The sequence below is a fragment of the Helicoverpa zea genome, chromosome 31, assembly GCF_022581195.2.
Source record: "Helicoverpa zea isolate HzStark_Cry1AcR chromosome 31, ilHelZeax1.1, whole genome shotgun sequence".
In the NCBI taxonomy this organism is placed as follows: domain Eukaryota; kingdom Metazoa; phylum Arthropoda; class Insecta; order Lepidoptera; family Noctuidae; genus Helicoverpa; species Helicoverpa zea.
In genome coordinates, this window is record NC_061482.1 from 298,435 (window position 1) to 317,089 (window position 18,655).

At 40.8% G+C, this 18,655-nt stretch overlaps 1 protein-coding gene across 3 annotated transcripts; it reads left to right on the forward strand.

Moving 5' to 3' along the window:
• Positions 1-216: 216 nt before the first annotated feature.
• On the forward strand, positions 217-14,130 carry LOC124645060. Of its 3 annotated transcripts, none has more exons than XM_047184799.1 (3): positions 217-464; positions 12,309-12,494; positions 12,642-14,130. In XM_047184799.1, exons 2-3 carry the CDS (start codon positions 12,348-12,350, stop codon positions 13,815-13,817), a joined length of 1,323 nt encoding a protein of 440 aa, XP_047040755.1. In that variant the 5' UTR covers positions 217-464; positions 12,309-12,347; the 3' UTR covers positions 13,818-14,130. The 3 variants fall into 3 exon arrangements, with proteins under 3 accessions (XP_047040755.1, XP_047040757.1, XP_047040756.1); XM_047184801.1 differs by lacking the exon at positions 217-464 and adding an exon at positions 11,867-12,063; XM_047184800.1 differs by lacking the exon at positions 217-464 and having other exon boundaries at positions 12,130-12,494.
• The last annotated feature ends 4,525 nt before the right edge of the window (positions 14,131-18,655 follow it).

The window sequence follows — 18,655 nt, forward strand, 5'->3', positions numbered from 1 at the left end:
GTCCCTGGGTGCGATAGGTCTTCCTCCGACCCACGTACAAAAATACGAATAGCAAATACTTTTCATACGCACTTTACACTGGCATGTAAGTATATGTATAGGACTTAGTTTAATTTATTTATGTATTAATGTAGCAAATCCGTTAGCACACTACAATTTAGAGGAGTAGCTAGAGCGAAGGTCACAGAGCTGCGCAGGCGCACCTCTCGGCGCGCTTCAAGTCTCATATCAGTCGTCTGCGCGGGAAGTGAGCACAACTGACGCGCGCATTGCCTTCCTACATTCCACATTATTTACTCCGTTTCATTTGGGAACTATAACGTCTTTTAGTGTTACAGTGAAGCGAGTTACTTAGTGCAGAACAACACCCTCGTTATCGCGATGTGTTACGCGTGTGTACGCAAGTGATTTGCTTCTGTTTACCTATAAGTTGTTCGAGTTAATCATTGCGGTGTTCTCATGAGGTGGGTTCTATTTATTGATTTTTAGCGTACAAATGTTGATTAGGTATATGACTTGGCTCAAGATCAAAGTTTTGTAATAAACACGTGGCTCTAGTACTTATACTGGAGTCAAGTGTTTGAATACACAGAAATCAAGCTTTGCTGTTGAATCATTTATGACGTTAACGCAAATAATAATATTGCATTTTATGAATTTTTCTGTTTGGTACATCTAAAATGCCTGAGTCGTGTGTAAGCTGCGCGTGACTAAAAGAATTCGCCCGGCTTTATAACTGGTCATTTGGAGAAAGGGATGTAGATTGCCTACTTTCCATGTGTCATACGTACTTCAATAGATTAATTAGAACTTTGTAATCCGTCCGAATGTTTCAAGTTCCATGAGTGTTTCATGGAACTATTACTACACGTACACCGTCAGCATAGCGGCGAAAGTGGCGAGTCCTGTCCCGTGAGCCGACTGCACTCTGCTGCTCAGTGTAAACAATCCGAGACCGAGTTTTGAGAACTGCCGATATTGTAAACTGACACCGAACACAAACGCAGCAGTCCTTTAACTTATTAGGTACATACGTAGCCATATAAGACTATGCGGGATAAATGCTAACAGTGATACTCACTTTCATGTAACTTCCGTTACCTAACTTTCTGCTTTCTTACAATGTATATACCTCATGGCATAAAAATATTTCGGAAATTGATATTAAAGACTTTGTATGCTAGCTTCATTGAGGCCGGGAAATGTCCAGTTAAGCATTAATTGAATAAACTCAGTAAGGGCGGGGATTTAGCTTAACCTACAGACGGCGGCGTCACTCGTAGTCGCAGGCCACGAGACTCTGTTCAATCAAAATTAAAATCTGTAAACAGTTACAAATGGACTGGAGATTTCTTCAATTTTTATCCCGACTTCCGATGGCGACAGACCGACTGCTTCTACATTGTTTTAATATTTAATATATGTATATATCTATCAAAAACATGATTTGTGTACCTTAAGAATGTACGTAGTAGGTCTCCTGGACGTATACTGTTAGTTATGAAGTTGCTTTCTAATGAGCGTCAAGAGGACATTACCCAAATCAGGTCAAACGTACATGTATGAATGAGTAATTAGCCCCGAGGAGCAAGAGGTCACAGGAGAAGATTGCGTGCGAGCGCTGGATACCGGTGCTATGACTTGACCACTCAATACGCACAAAACTGGCTTGTCTCTCATGTCAAAGGGTACCTAATTTGTTCCTTTGACTGAGGTCATTTATTTGATATCTCGCGCATGCGCACTTGTTGTTTCGGTCAACATATACTTGTACCAGTAAACATCCTGCAATCAGCATTGTGACCTTCCAAAATCAATTAAAAAATCTAATTATTAAACTGGACAAAATATAATATAATATATATATATATAATAACCACCATAAAATGTATCGATACCCTAGTTCCGTAACCAAAGTTTCAGACTCGTTAGATGACGTTGTACCAATGACGTAACTAGGCATTTGCCAAAATGCCAACACCTTTGTAACCTGTAACATCTATACTAATATTATAAAGAGGAAAACTTTGTTTGTTTGTTTGGTTGTAATGGTTTCGATTTTAAATATTCTTTCACCATTAGAAAGCTATATTATCTGCGAGTAACATAGGCTATATTTTATCCCGGTGCGGGCAGTAAGGTAAACGTACCAATAGTCGTCGGATTTCGGAAATCACTGACTTTGAAGCGCTACTGTGTGTTAAATATTCAATAGAAAATGAAAATTTTTGCATGACGTGATAGAGTATTTATTCGTTATTCTAAGTAACTAATGTTTTTTTAATAATTTTGATGGGTTTATATACTTATTAAGGCAAAAGTAAAAAAAGGGTGATTTGTACCAATAGTCGTCTGATTTGTACGGATACTCGTCAAATATTCCCAGTACTCGTCAACTTTTAATGCTAATGTAAACTCTCTGCTCTTGAACATAAAGTTCAAGTTCTGTACATTTTTTTGTGGTTGAATTTGTTAAGCATACTTTTGCCTTTGAAACATTAGGTAGATAGATAGAAAATCAAATCCCTATTTAGAATAGCAGGTCATATACTGTTAGAAGATCAGGTATTCAATATAACAGATACATAATTGCATTTTAATTTATGTTCCTAACTATCAAACGCTTGGAATCACAAAATCAGTCTATAAAATATGTACCTATATGTTATATTTCTTAATCATAATAACCGTGCAGTCATGTGCATATGTGGCACGAGTAAAATTATTACTATTAAAATATTTAAATTGTAAAATAAAATAATCAGTTTTCACAAAAAATAAACGCCACATTCATTAATCAGCCATAGGATGTCCACTGCTGAACATAGGCCTCCCCCTTGGATCTCCACAGATAACTGTTGGAGGCGACCTGCATCCAGCGTTTTCCGGCGACCTTTATAAGGTCGTCTGTCCACCTTGTTGGTGGACACAGCGTGCGCTTACTAGTCCATGGTCACCACTCCAGCACTTTTCGACCCCATCGGCCATCTGCTCTGCGAGAAATATGGCCTGCACATTGCCACTTCAACTTGCTAATCCGGTGGGCTATATCGGTGACTTTAGTTCGTCTACGGATCTCCTCATTTCGGATTCGATCACGTAGAGAAACCCCGAGCATAGCCCTCTCCATAGCTCGTTGAGCGACTTTGAGCTTTGAGATGAGGCCGTTAGTGAGAGACCACGAATCGGTGCCGTAAGTCAGCACTGGTAACACACATTGATTGAAGACTTTCGTCTTGAGGCAGTGAGGTATGTCGGACGCAAAGATATTGCGTAGTTTCCCGAACGCTGCCCAGCCGAGTTGGATTCGGCGGTTGACCTCTTTCTCGAAGTTGGACTTACCTAATTGGACTACTTGTCCTAGGTAGATATATGAGTCAACAACTTCGATTACCGAGCTTCCAACAGAGAACGGGGTGGGCTCAACATGGACATTTGACATAATTTTCGTCTTGTCCATGTTCATTTTCAGGCTCACCCGTTGTGAAACTCGGTCGAGGCCATCGAGCATCATACTGAGTTCCTCCATCGACTTTGCCATGACTACAATGTCATCGGCAAACCGAAGGTGAATGATGTATTCGCCGTTGATATTGATGCTAAGTCCATCCCATTCCAGGAGCTTGAAGGCGTCGAGCCTTGGTTTCGCTGTATGGTTAACGGTTAACACAATTTGTATTAAAGAGACGCAGATTGTGTCGCAAGGACTTATGTAGATATTCGTCTATTGAGCTGCTTATATGACTTCGCGTCGCTAGAAGACTGCAACTGTAGCAAGCGTCCTTCAGTCATGAGGTTTAAGGTTTGGTCGGTCAGTTTTTAAGGTCTATCTTTACGGCAGGATCTAAAAAACTTAGACCCTACCGTGCGGACAGTTTCCACTAGCCCGTCGTTGATCTCGTCCACTGATGCTAGGTTCTCAAGGCAAGCCAAGCGATTAGAGAGCTCGAGTTGAAAGCTTTCTGGGTTTTGTATATGGGACCGAGTAGGTCGGAGCGTAGACTTCATCAGACTGGACCTTTCAAGTTTAACATTAATATTCAGCGAGGCTCTTACGATTTGGTGATCGCTACCGGTTTTTACCCTATTGATCACAGAGACGTCGCTGTATCCATTTCTTGTCGGTCATGAAGAAGTCTATCTCGTTTCTCATGAAACCATCGGGACATAACCAGGTCCATTTCCTGTGAGGCGGCTTCTGGAAGAAAGAGTTCATCATGAAGAGTCCCTTTTTCTCCAGAAAGTCGGCCAGCCTCTGTCCCCTAGGGTTCCGTTGCTCATACCCAAATTGCCCCTCTCTCAACTCATCACCGCTTTTCTTTCCCAACTTAGCATTAAAGTCCCCCATAACAACAGTGAAGTGGGTTTTGGAACTATGTATGGCTCTACTTACGTCCTCATACATAGTCTCCACCTCATCATCGGAGTGTGATGAGGTCGGTGCGTACACCTGAATGACCTTCAGCGAATATCTTTCGGATATTCTCAGTATTAGGTATACCACCCTGTTTGATACACTGTCGATGGATGTTATGTTGTTTACGAGGGACTTGTGAACGAGAAACCCGACACCACCTTGGGACTATTGGTCGCCCTCCCGGTAGTAGAGCAAGTTACCAGACTGCAGGATTACTGTGTCCTCTCCCTCTCTACGGACTTCGCATAACCCTATAATGTCCCAATGTAACTTGCTCAACTCCTTTTAAAGCTCGCAGATCCTTTAACCAGTCCTCAATGTGCGTATGTTGTGTGTTACCAGGGCCAGTCATCGTGGGGGTGGGTAGCCGGATCTCTTCCGGGGATTCTTAGCACCCCCTGCTTCGCCGTTACCTTGACCGCTACCCGCGCCAGGAATAGCGAAGCTGCCGGGGACGGGGGGCCTAGTTTCTGTGCCTATCATAATCATATAATTTGCCGTTAATCGCCACGCTTGGCAGGCGGGTTGGCGATCGCAGTGAGGGTGTGCGGTACACGGAGGGCGCTGCTGCCCGACCTCCGGTTTGTCCCTTAGTCGCCTCTTACGACACCCACTGGATGATTTGGGGGAACTCAATTCGAAGGCGGCGTTCCACGGCGGTTTAGAATTTCATTATTCTATTCTAAACAGCTTCTATGACTTTTAAAAGGCCCTCTTGCTTGTAGTTTCTTACAGTCATGATCTGCTATTAAAATGACGATGATGCAATCACTAGGTACATACAATTTTAAATAAAAAAATTTTACTTAAGATTACTCTTTACCCATCAATATCGAATACGACAAGCAAAGAAGTGACAGCGCTGGAAGCTATGTCATCTTAGTTTTAAAACTGATTTTAATATTTTTTGCATCAAAACAGTTAGCTAGTTGAATGATATAATTTTTATACAGGCGAAGACACGTTAGGGAGACGCGGTACAATATGCGTGACGACATGCAGTTATTTCGAACAAAAAGCATAGTGTAAGAACAGTCAAGTCAAACACAGTTTTATCAACAATATTGTAGTCTAAACTTTAAATATGTTTGTCCTAGAGAGTTAACAATTGTGTAAAAGTCCCGATATTAGCTATTTATTCGCATTTTGTACTGTAAAACACAAAATATCCTCATTATGACGAATTTAGGTGCTACTATTGAGCATGTCCCAGTAGTCGTCATAATAATTCTAAAATTGACGAGTTTTGGGTCAAATGGGAGTTTTAAAGTACCAATAGATGTCACATGAAAAAAATAAATCTTCTATGTTAAAAGTATTCCAAATTGCATATTACATCGTTAGGAAATAAACGTAACTATCCAATTAAACAAAGAAACATACCACAGACACCACTGGAGTCATGTAAATCAAAACACAAAACCACGTGCTGAGCTTCACTTTTGACAGCTGAACTTCACGAAAAAACGATTTTGTTAGGGCCCACACGTTTCGACTAACATATCTCCGATACCATGACTGTTAAAACCCCATATTGTCATTTCAATTGTGCAATATGTTATCAACAATATGTTGACATATAAACCAGCCCATTTTAAGTTCAGTAGAAAAAATAAATAAAAGTTTTTAGATTAATTGACGACTATTGGGGCATGACGACTTCACCCGCGTTTACCTTAGCTCCCACGGGACGCGGGTGAAACCGCGGGAAAACGGCTAGTAGTTCAATAAAGTTACAGATTTCTGCACTAATTGATTTCAAAATCTCTCGGGACATTCGGATAAGAGACTGACTGACTAATTTTCTCCTTTTATGTCATTTTATTAGCAACTAGCTTCCGTCCGCGACTTCGCCCGCGTGGCAAAGTTACATTTTAGAACAAATTTGGTTAGCATAATAAAAGGTTATAGTGAGCTAACCTTAAAAGATAGACATGCTGTCGCAGTCTTTTTTTTAAGGGGAACAATTCTGTCATACATGATTTTTGCGAAACTTTACCCATTTACGCAGTGCATGCCGCGTAAGCTCTCTCAATAGGAAAATACTTATTCCCCGATTTTGAAACATTCTTCATTGGTGCTCCGCTCCTTTTCGTGTTAGCGTGATAATAGATATAGCCTATAATAATATATAGCCTTCCTCGATAAATGGGCTATCTAACACTGAAAGAATTTTTCATATCGGACCAGTAGTTCCTGAGATTAGCGCGTTCAAGCAAACAAGCAAACAAACACTCTTCAGCAAACACTCTTCAGCTTTATAATATTAGTATAGATTTAATATTTTTAATTGTTGATGACATGTACGTTACGTTTTACGGACTCAAAATTATAAGACGTTCATCCTTCCCTTGCAGTAATCTGCCAAGTGCCATCTAGCCAGCTGCTAGGGAAAGAATTAAAATAAAAGCTCTCATTAATATAAAATTACACTACTAGCTAATTTACCCACGACTATACTTAAAATTTTAATCAAATTAACGCACTATATAATAGCAATTTTATAAGAAAAGGGTTAAACTAAAAACATAGGTATATTTAGATTATAGATTATTTATGAAGTCCTAAATAAGAGGTAAAACTATCCTGCAGAGTTGTAGTCAGTACGTGCGTATGAGTTATCGTTCCGCGTTAAATGCTATTTCTTTCTATAAAGCCACCGGGACGCGCCAAACTGAACTCTCGGGGAGTTCACTTTCTCGTGTACACAATGCTCCGTGTCAATAAAATACAATTCGGGTTGAAACATAGGCTAAGCACCTGGCCTCACTAATTAACGTAATACCTCTATACTATGTCCATCTGACATGCCCTAGTAAGTAGGTATGTAGTGGTGGGCAGTGTAGGAAATAGGTATGTCAGGAAAGTGCAGGTATGTGCAGTTGAGTTGTGAGCAACATTCTGATCAGGTCAAACAACAGAGGGTAGAAGTTGACTTGTATATAATACTTAACTTACTTTCGGTATGAGGCCGGACTTTCGGTACCTATGAGGTTCCATGGTACATGCTCATTGTGTAGTACTTATATCGACTTAGGCGGTCACTCAGGGCTCAATAAATGTTGTTATGACGGCTGACAGAGAGGAACGGTAGCGGAACCATATTGCACCGACCCCAAATAACTTAAAAACAGGGATGGAAGAAGAAATATTTACATTATAATATTCACATGTGATTATCATAACGAAGTAAGGTAAACATGAAGTCACCGTGACAATGTCAACATAATTGACTCGTTGAAGGACAACCCGGTTAGAGGATGACGTAACTTGTGAATAATCAACAAGATGATCTTAGTGGACTTACGAAGTCGTTGTTGTTTCACTGAAAGATGACACTCAAACCATATTAGTTTTGACTATACAGGCGAAGAGGAAAATACATAAAACATGGTAGAATACTTTTCTTGGATGTTCACGTGTCGTAGGTACGGTGAGAACTAATGATAGTTGGATTTACCTGCTGCTGGTTGCAATCGAGCGATTGAATCTCATTCTAATACATGTAGGTACAACAATATTATATCTATCTCATATATATGTATAAATGTAGGAAAGTTACTAAGTGTTTTCTTTGACACGTTTGCTAAATCGTTTGCTAATGCTCATGGTTAGGGTGATATTTACGTATCTAGATATAGGTAACTGCTTTAAAAGTTGAAAAACCGTCACTGCCACTAACTGCACTAATTTTGATAGGTATGTGTAATTAACCGAACTGTGATTGCGGAACACAAAGTACATATAATTTGATGGTTTCTTTAAAATAATGTTTAACTGCTTATGTTGCGTTGCGTGATTTCATCGTATAAACATTGTATAGATCTTCGGTTTCATGGCCATTGTTTGTTTCTACTATTTCTGCACAAGCAAGTATATTGTATTATCCTTATTTATTATTTTTTTTATTAATTTCGAAGAAACTCTTCCAAGAGGCTCTAATCGAAAGAGAAATAAATTCGAAATAATTTTGAATAACTCAATGAGTATACTGAGACAGTGGACCACGGTAGACAGGTGTATGTTATCCACACAGATTATAGCTCTAGAAAGTGTTTTGCTAGAATCGACCACACCATCCTATTATGGAAGTTAGAGCGTACCTGTACACGAGGGGTCTAAGTCAGACGGTTTTCCTCTTACGAGTACAAAGTAAATAGGGTTTCAGTACCCAGTGGGTGGAGTCATTCAAGGTTCCTTGCTCGGTCCGCTATTATTTAATATGTCCGCGACATTGATTTCTGTTTAACTTCATCTCAATTTGCTAATGACATGGAAATATATGCAACCATTTCATCATTTGTGGATTTGTACGACACTTCAAACTGACCAAATCGTCGAGAAACCGATATTCAACTAGGAAGTAGTGTTAATAAAATACTTGTTGTCATAATGTTTGTTAACAAAGGAATAAACAATGCAGGCCTCAGCTTGGCGAACACGTTTTTATATGAAACCTGGAGCAAGCGACAACAAAGGCGGAACGAACACTCTTTGAGAAACTACCTATTTATTTTACAAGTTTCACGTTGCTATGGACACATATGTGCGAAATATATTGCAAATTGAGTAGGTATTAAACAAAAACCCTCGGTATGGATCTATGAAAGGAAGGGCGCAATCACAATTAACCACAGGTAAATAAAATTTTATATTAAAATAAAAGAATACCTACGGATATTTGGAAGAGTTTTAATCCAATTAGAATTGTTGTCGTGTCACTGGTGTGTGGTGCCGCTCTATTCATGTCTTCGACTACTTACTTGTGTATGTCCTGACCACGTACTTACCGCTTAAAGTTATATTTCACAACATGTAATCACCGGTACTGAAAATAGCATTCTTATATGAGACAAAAACTTTGGCTACGCGGCCGAATAATATAGCAATGGCGAAGCATCAGCTATATCTACATATACCATGTAGAGGAAGTATAAACGTATGCAAAGTCGGTATTTCTTAATAATAAGCGCAGACACGTATTTATAATCCATCGACGTTTTAACGCGAAATAACTCGAAGATCGTAATAAGCGTAGCCAGCAGTTACTTTAAAGATGGAATGTCCTTACAGATGTACATTATTCCATTGCACGGCTATAATTAAGCACAGGCGCCGCCGTATACGCTCAAGGGAGTGGCGTACCTAGTACCGCGCCACACTGATTTAATTAGTGTTCGTCCAGGTATACTTTACTGGACAACGTACACTCAAACATTTACCACGTACCGACATATATGGACCCGGAGGCTGGTCTAACAGTCTACCAGTCAAACTAACAGTCTGCCTATTCTCGCTGCCGGCCAGCATTTTGCTACTTTTGTATGCCGCTCGGGATGAAACCGGCACTGTCGCCGCGGCACCGGTTAGACGCTGAATAATTTTCCCAGAGATGTGGTTGAAACCTATAGTATCATCATCTTATCAGCATACAACAATTACCTCTATGTAACCAACTCTATGTTTCACCCGCGTCCCGTGGGAGCTACTGCCCGCACCGGGATAAAATATAGCCTATGTTACTGGCAGATAATATAGGTTTCTAATGGTGAAAGAATATTTAAAATCGGTCCAGTAGATTTGTGTTTATCCATTACAACCAAACAAACAAATTTTTCCTCTTTATAATATTATATAAATGTATCCCACCAAAAACATTAAATGTAAAAAAAGCCAATCCTCTACGCAATTCCTCCACCGTAAAAAGTTTTGAGATCGCATAGAAGCCAAGTCCTGTTCAACTTTATTTGTAATAATAAATCAATATTTTGTGACTATATCAATAGTTTCGTTCACTTTACAATAATATTGACTTGGCCATGAGCACAATAAACTACAAATATAATACAGCATATCTTGGAGAGGTGAAAGTCAAACATGAAGTTTAATATCACAGAATTAAATACTTTTAGTTTATTCAATTGTTACTAAATGACCGACAGTCAGTATCATCCAACATCAATGAACTGCACATGTACTATGGCGCATGTTTAGTCCATGGTGATCTCAAATTCCAATCAGTCCATAATCAGTCCAATCGAAAAATCATGTCTATATAGAATTTATCAATTCAATGGTATTTACACATTATTTCAAGGAGCGACTTTTAACTTGTGCTCATGGCCAAGCAATACATATTATTGTTATGTGAACAAAACTATTGACATAGTCACAAAATATTGATTTATTATTACAAATAAAGTTGAACAGGACTTGGCTTCTATGCGATCTCAAAACTTTTTACGGTGTAGGAATTGCGTAGAGGATTGGCTTTTTTTACATTTGATGTTTTTGGTAGGATCTAATTTATTTTTTGTAGGTCTCTTTCTTCTCTAAATATATAACAAACTAAATATGTACACCTAAAGTAGCACGTAAACAACATTTTTTTTAAATAAACTAAAAAAAAATCGAAATTGTCGAATTTTTTAATCGAATATCTTTTAGAATTAAAGAGATTTATTTCAGAGGTAGATGGCGCTATTACATGAAATTATTTGGTTTTTTTTTAAGTACTACTTATACTAAGCTATGTAACGAAACCATAGCGCGATTTAGACCAGGACAACGCCATCTATCGAGCGAGCATGCAGTGTTTATCGCACTGCAATAATATGAAAGATTTTATCATTATTCATTTCATTTTAACCTAGCTTTTTTATTCATATGTATGTATGTATATTTAATACATAATAACAATAGTGGTATATTGTACTACGTAACAATAAAACAAATAGCAACATTTTGTACATAAATAAATAACAAAGTTATCAAAATTCATACACAATGTTCTTGAAAAACCGCAAATATTTTGTTTCCTATTTTTTTATTAAGTTTTAAGGTTTTTATAATTTTCCCTTTATATGTAACTAATAACCTATCTTGGTGCCAAATTTGAAGGTTCTAAGTTTGCTAGAAGTACCTTAGACTTTTGATGATCGGTCAGTGAGTCAGTCAGTGACAAAATGGTGTAACTTTGATCGCTCATAACTCGTAAACTATTTATTCAAATGTCTTGTAATTTTGAGACTGAGCTTGTTCTAATACTTTGGTAATCGAAAACTTAAACTCCTAGCTTTGTTCACATGGAAGATACAGGGGGCTGAAATAGCCGCGAAACGCTTCGAGAAAAGATGGTACCGCCGTGCCCGTTTTGCTTGAGTCTTGGCTGGGGCACTGCCGTGCCCTCAGATATCAAACAGTCCTTACGGGATATTATGGACTTTCAAGGAGTGATGTAACTAGAGTGATGATTAATACTCATCCAATCTCATTTTATGTACCTATGAGAAAAGAATGACCTATTTTGGCATTATCAATGAAATTGTAAAAACTTAAAAAAAAAACAACTCTTGACACATTAATGAACACAATTTAGTAGAGTTATCGATATCACTTAGCCATCGGAGCGCTATCTCCCTGGCGGAGTTGTTAAATTCACATGACCCGATAGGTGCGCAGCGCAGGCACTCGCAGGCGACGTGCAGTAGGTTCAGTACGAGCGAGCCGCACCAGTGTGCCGGCGCACCACGCTACTGCACCACGTCTACTACGCGCGGCGCATTAAACAAGCCCACATTACCAACAAACTTCATTCTGAACAACTACCATTCCAAACGCTATATTCAAATGTGGAATTAAATCAGGTACGATGTATCCGTCATTGGAGTTTCTGTGAGTGTCACCCGTAGGTACGTTCGCGTATCTGATAAGAGCGGCGCGATAACGACCGATACCTAGCTGAGTCAGATTGACTCGGTTAGTCCGTAAACGCAGTGGCTATTTGTTAAATTAAACCTGAGAGGAGGAAAATTAATGTCAATTGTGTAGTGTGGTGTCGATGTGCGTAATTGTGGGTGCAATAACAAATGACGTATTGGTTGGGTTTCAGTGTGTGACAAGGAGTGCGATGGTGAGGTGAGGCAGGGGCATGCGCTGCTCGGTGTGGTGGTGGGCGCTGGCGGGGCTGCTGGCGCGCGCCCCGGCGCTCTCCGCCACGCCCACGGCCTGCGAGGAGGACGCCTGCCGCTGCGACCCCTTCACCAGACTCATTTGCACATGCACCACTGAATATTCCGTGAGTACACTCATCTATTGTAATGTGACTCATACACATTCCGTCAAATTCAAAAAGATGATTCCTAAATGATGAAATGGTTTTACTTGACTATTTAAATATAGCGACTGTATTAGAGTAAATTATGAAAATAATGAATTGGTGCAGGAGGTGACATTGCGGCCTGACGGCGCATACAGGGTTCCGTCGACAGCCACTGCAATCATCATCGACAACTGTTCTCGAGTGACCTTCTTACCAGACACAGTCCGCAATCTCATACAGCTGCGCAACATACAACTACGGAATGTGGACCATGTGGTGATTAACGAGCGAGCGCTCTCCTGGTCTCCGTTCTCCAATAGAAACGAAATGAACCCAGGACTTCGGATCTCGATAACCAACAGTACGATAGACGAAATCGCTTCTCATGCGATACAGGGACGAGTGAACGACGTCGTCATCAGCGACTCCAGGATAAGAGCACTGAAGCCTTTTGCATTCTCCAGCCTTACTGGTGTCAACAATATTGACTTATCGGACAATGTCTTCGAAAACATCGAAATTCAGGCTTTCAAGAAATTCACCGTGGATAACTTCATATTGCGCGGTGGCAGGATCGATACGTTGCCGAGCAGGTTCCTGTCGGATGTCGAGGTGACCAACCTGTTCCGGATGGAAGGTGTTACTGTTAAGTATTTGTTTAGTTTAACTTTTCTTGTCAATTCACCAAAGAGAGTCCTCATAGAGAGTAACAACATTGAAACGTTGGAAGGTGACGGGTTTCACATAGTTACGAGAGGGCCCATTACCTTTAGAAATAATACGGTAACCAACTTGAGGAAGGGTGCATTTTTTGGATTCACCGTTGACTTAGAGATAGCATCAGTGATGGGGCCTCAAGAACTGCTAATAGACAATAACACTGTGAGTAATTTGGGGCCCGATTCGCTGGTGTTCAACCGCACGCGGCTGACGCTGCGGGTGGACGGGCTGCGCCTGAACGCGTCGTGCTCGTGCGCCATGGCCGAGCCGTGGCGCGCCGTGCTGGCGGAGCAGGGCGGCGCGCTCGCCTGCTGGTACCCGCTGGAGGGGCACTTCGTGTCGCTGCCCACCTACTTCGACACCAGGTGTGGCCCATTTAAACAAAACTTTTGGATTTTCGTACTCATAGGAGTTATCGTCGTTTTAGTTCTAGCGGCCATAGCCATATTTTTTATAGTAAGACGAGAAAACGAGAAGAAAAAGAAAGTACAGATAGTTATGCCCGATGGAAAGACTTACAGGGAAACTGAGTTCCATATAGTTGTCGAAAGAGCGGAGCTTCTGACCACCGATCTGTAATCGGCTAGTGCAGGGAGCAAAGTGATGTCTGCCATTGTGTGTCCGGTGACAAACATTACACGAATAATCTGTCCGATTATATATTCTACCTCAAGGGGCTGATGTTCCAATACGTTCATAGGACATGGGTTTTCGATGTGAAGAGTGCCATCAGCGAGCACCGTGGTGTGGCGCACTGCGTCAGTATATAAGTGCCAACATTTGTTTTACACCGATCAGTATTACGCGATGTGGTGTTGCAAAATATACTACTTAGGGCTTTTTTGAGAATAGCATTAAATTATTGTGATGAATAAAAAGTAAGTACAACGAATCATGTGTTTTATTGATTCTAGCTAAGCGAATGTTTAGTTAATATTGCGAAATTCCACAATGATGTTAGTATTTAATGACGCACTGCTTTGCAAACGTGACGAAATGACCTACAGTTTATAACTACCTATAAAATTGCGTACGTTACCAGTACCTAGTTCCAGCGCTATGCGACCTACTTGTTTACGTACAAGTTGCACGGAGACGCATTTCTAAAATGACAATATGTGCTTGGTCTGACCAAATGATACCACACATCGCCCGCCACCAATACCATTATTATGTTGCTAAGATATAACTAATATTGTTGCTGAATGCGACCATAAACTCGCACTTATTACATGAAATGAAATGACATTTCATTTGATCACACTAAATAAATTGAGTGAGCAGTTCGTTTTGTGGTTAGAGTATGATATAGCTAACGATGTTCGCATAGGACATGTCTAAACCTAGGCTTAGGTAATAGCTTGCTTGCCTCTATGGGAGCGGTTAATGTTGTAGCAATATTGTATTGTCTTACTATATGTACTTGCTGAGAGCTGCTGCGACTTGTGCACGAATTTGACATTTGGCGACTCGACCTGCGGCCATTTGAACTTACTAATGCTATTCTATTAGCAGCCATATTGCGTACAAATAAGAATAATGGTTTATTGGTAACGTGGCCATTTACTTGTTACAAACAATCACTCAACATTGATACATGTCGTATAGCCACAACGGCAACGTTATTTACCGCTCTATCAATGAACTCATATGCGGCCCGGCGAGGACAGCGCTCAACCACAGATCATATAATAGTTACTCCTCAACTATGTGCAGCGCTGCTGCCATTGCCAGCATGCTGCCTACCTACCACTCAAAATTACGGAATAATACTGACTAATTCGTTAACTTGTGTTTTACAGTAACTGTTATATAATTTTTGGTTTTACTCAGTCCTTGATGCGAATAGCGACACGATATGTTTCTAATGGCAGTGAGCGTGTGCTCGACAGTAGTGGAGCACACAGAGCAGCATATAGCACTCACTAACACGCGACTGATGAAGTCCTGGTGTCGAGTGGTGCACGTCATCCATATTGCATCCGTGTTCTAACGTCAAGTGCAACATTCTGCAGAGCTAGATTCTATTACGTGGTGCTATTTAAAAATTATTAATCTTTTACAGCTTAGTTTTTCAGTATCTGGCGATAAATAGTACCCGTTGCCCCCTTGTTGCGAATAATTCTCTGGGGGCATTTTTGGCTTCCTAGCCGATTAACCACCGGCTGTTCTCATGCAGCGAGCGGCGCAGGACATATTATAGTGCACAAGCATTTGCGCAGACACAGGTGCACTTCAAAATCCTTCACTCTCAAACCCCGATGGGACACACAACGAGATTAGGCGCAAAAGATGTAGTGCTCTCCGATACACGAGAGAACCAACCACCATCTTCCAGGCACCGGGTTGCGTTGGGAAAGTTCCTAAAACCCACAAAGCGGTTCCGGCCCGACCCGGGATTCAACCCCAATGAAATACATACATGCTATGTTATTCGGGAAGAGTGAAGCTTCCCAACAGTGAAAGAATTTTATAAATCGATCCGGATCCGTTAGGGTATAATTTCTCCCCTCTTTATTATATTATTTAGTATATTAGTATATAAACCTCGCATATGCGAAACAACCACATAAATATGTTTAACGTAGATATGTTTTATGTACATAAACAATACATATTAGTATATTTCGCGTGTTTGAATTAGTTTTGTACTTATGTTACAGCCATAGTGATTAAACAGGTATTATACATATTGACTCGTCATTATATATAATACCCAAATTGACTAGACAATGTGATGCATTATTCACTTTATCCAGTTATTATTCTTAATAGCTGGTCAACGTTAGCCAAAGTAATAAATATTGTATAACCAACTTACTACTGAGTTATGCTTCAAAACGGCTTAAGTTATTACCGGCTTTTTAATATAAGAAATCATCAAACTGTCAGACGCTTACTGGCAAAATCTCCGCGGGGGTTTGCTGACTCTCTTTGAGGAGCGTGTTGTCTCCAAGGAGACGGAAGACGATGAGCGACCCGAAACGGCAGCCCACAGACCCACCATGGCCGGAAGTCGTCTCTCGACACCCGGCAGTCGTTGGATCTTCCACGTCCACTGCAGCGGCTGGGATGAGAGGTGCGAACTCTCAATCGTTCCGCCGCCTCCTTCCCTAGCATGACTGCTTCGCAGAAGGAGACGACGGCATCCCATCCCCTCTAACCCCGAACCATGGCAAAAACCAGGGCCGGGCGCGAGAGGTCGCCGCTGTCGATTGCCTGGACGAGTTCACGGCGATGCCCTTCCTAAGCAGGGCACAACTGGACTGTGTGCTCCACCACGTCCTCCGAGCCGACCGCACAGTGGTGACAGCCGGGCGCCACCTCTACCCTATGCGTTTCCCCCCAGCGCAGTGTCTCTTCGTGCCAGTAGTACAGGCGCATTACCGACCGACCGACCGACTTTCGATGCTGATACTTGCGGTATCTATCTAACTAGCCTTTTGGCGTTGTATTAAGGTCGGCTACCAGACACTTTAGATATTTAACATGAAATTATAGTCTTTACCTACTTGTTTTATTACATTATCCAAGTCTTTGAAGATGTCATATAAGATTGCTAGTTAATGTGATTGATTCTGTGTCAATAATCACTTTATCCAAATTCAGTACATATTATAGATAATGGATAGATGACATATGTAACATGCAGATTTATTACTTTGGCTGTAACAGTTATACTATTTATTATATCGGTGACTGGTTATTATGACGCAGGTATCGATCTAATGGCTTTTAAAATCGAAGACTTAATTAACACTGCGTAGTATGAATCCGAAACATCAAAGTAACATATTTTGTTATATTAGGTACTAGCTTCTGCCCGCGACTTCGTACGCGGATAAAGTCCCTTATGCCAGCGACTACGGGGTCAGCAAAATCAAAGATCTGAACCGTCTGATATTGAATTTTAAGGGCCCGTTGACTTGAAAACAACGGAATACGCATAGCCATTAGAAACGTTCCATATATTTAATTTTTGTACTTCAACGGCAAAAGCACAGCAGACTAAACAAAACGCTGAGAACTGAACCGCAAAAGACGTGACCATAGGAATAAAAGTAGTGATTCTAATTAGTCCGCATTTAAGTTGTATGTGGCAAAAATATTACACGTATTAATACGTTAAAAAACATTAAATGTTACTGAGATAACAAAGTCGTGATGACTTAGTGTAAGTCGTGGTGGTTTAGTGGGTAGAGAACCAATCTCTCAAGTATGAGCGTACGTCTTTGATTCCAAGTCTGGCAAGTACCTGCCAATGCAACTTTTCTAAGTTCGTATGTACTTTCTACGTATAAACTGTAGGTTCCGGCTGTCATTGAACATTCTTGGCAGTCGTTATGGGTAGTCAGATGCCAGTAAGTCTGACCAGTTTTACCAAGGGGTATTGGGTTGAGCGGGTAACTGGGTTGTGGAGCTCAGATAGACAGTCGCTCCTTGTAAAACACTGGTACTCAGTTGCATCGTGACTGGAAGTCGACTCTAACATAATTGGGACAAAGGCTCTTGAGATAATAACGACAATAATAATGAGATATAAGCACCGCAGGATATCTGAGGCTGATGACGGGGAGTAGCGACCCCGGTGGGCTATATATTCTGAGTTCTCCAGGGAGAGTATACTGACCCCCATCTCCGGCCGGTCGGAGTGAACCATGACGGGGGTAGGTCTCACGCCTCTGGCTTGGCTTGGCCGTCCAAAGTGGAGTCGCTAGAGCAGGGTAAGTAGCCCTGCTCGGAGGATAGGTGCCTCGTGGTAAGTGACCCACAGGGAGCGCGTAATCTGCGTTTAAAATCCGCCGAGGTATCCTCACACTTCAGCCGCTCATATCCCAAGTAGTTTTCATCAACAGTTAGCAATGGTATAGCACAGAACCGGGGATTGACTTTTTTTTAACGACGTCCACCGGGGATTGTCCTCGGGTTCATTTCTATAGTGTATAAAGGAATAATCGTCGGTTTTGTTTCACCATTTCATTAAAGTTGTCTCAAAAGGGCTTCAGAGTGTTGGCTTCGGCCCCACGTTTGCCTCCCAAAAATTCGGAACTCTGTAGTCCCGAGGTCTGGAAGAGACATACAAAATAATGATGAGATATAACGCAACAAAGTCGGAGAGTGGGGGCTCGTGACGCCACGTCTAGGTATGTAAAATTTGTACTAAGCAGTGACTTAACACGAAATTCAAGTTATATCTTCGTTTTTATTTGTTTGTGAGAAGGAGAAAAGAAAAAATACGTGTCCATTATTTTAGGATTATCTAAAAGACGGACTAATTACTTTTTTTGATTCACCATACCTATTTCATAACATTCATTTCTATACATTTCAAGTGTAGTATTGCTCTTGAAGTTCCACATCAGGTGTTCCAGATCTTCGATGTATATACGTCAATAGAGAGTGCTTATCAGGTTGAA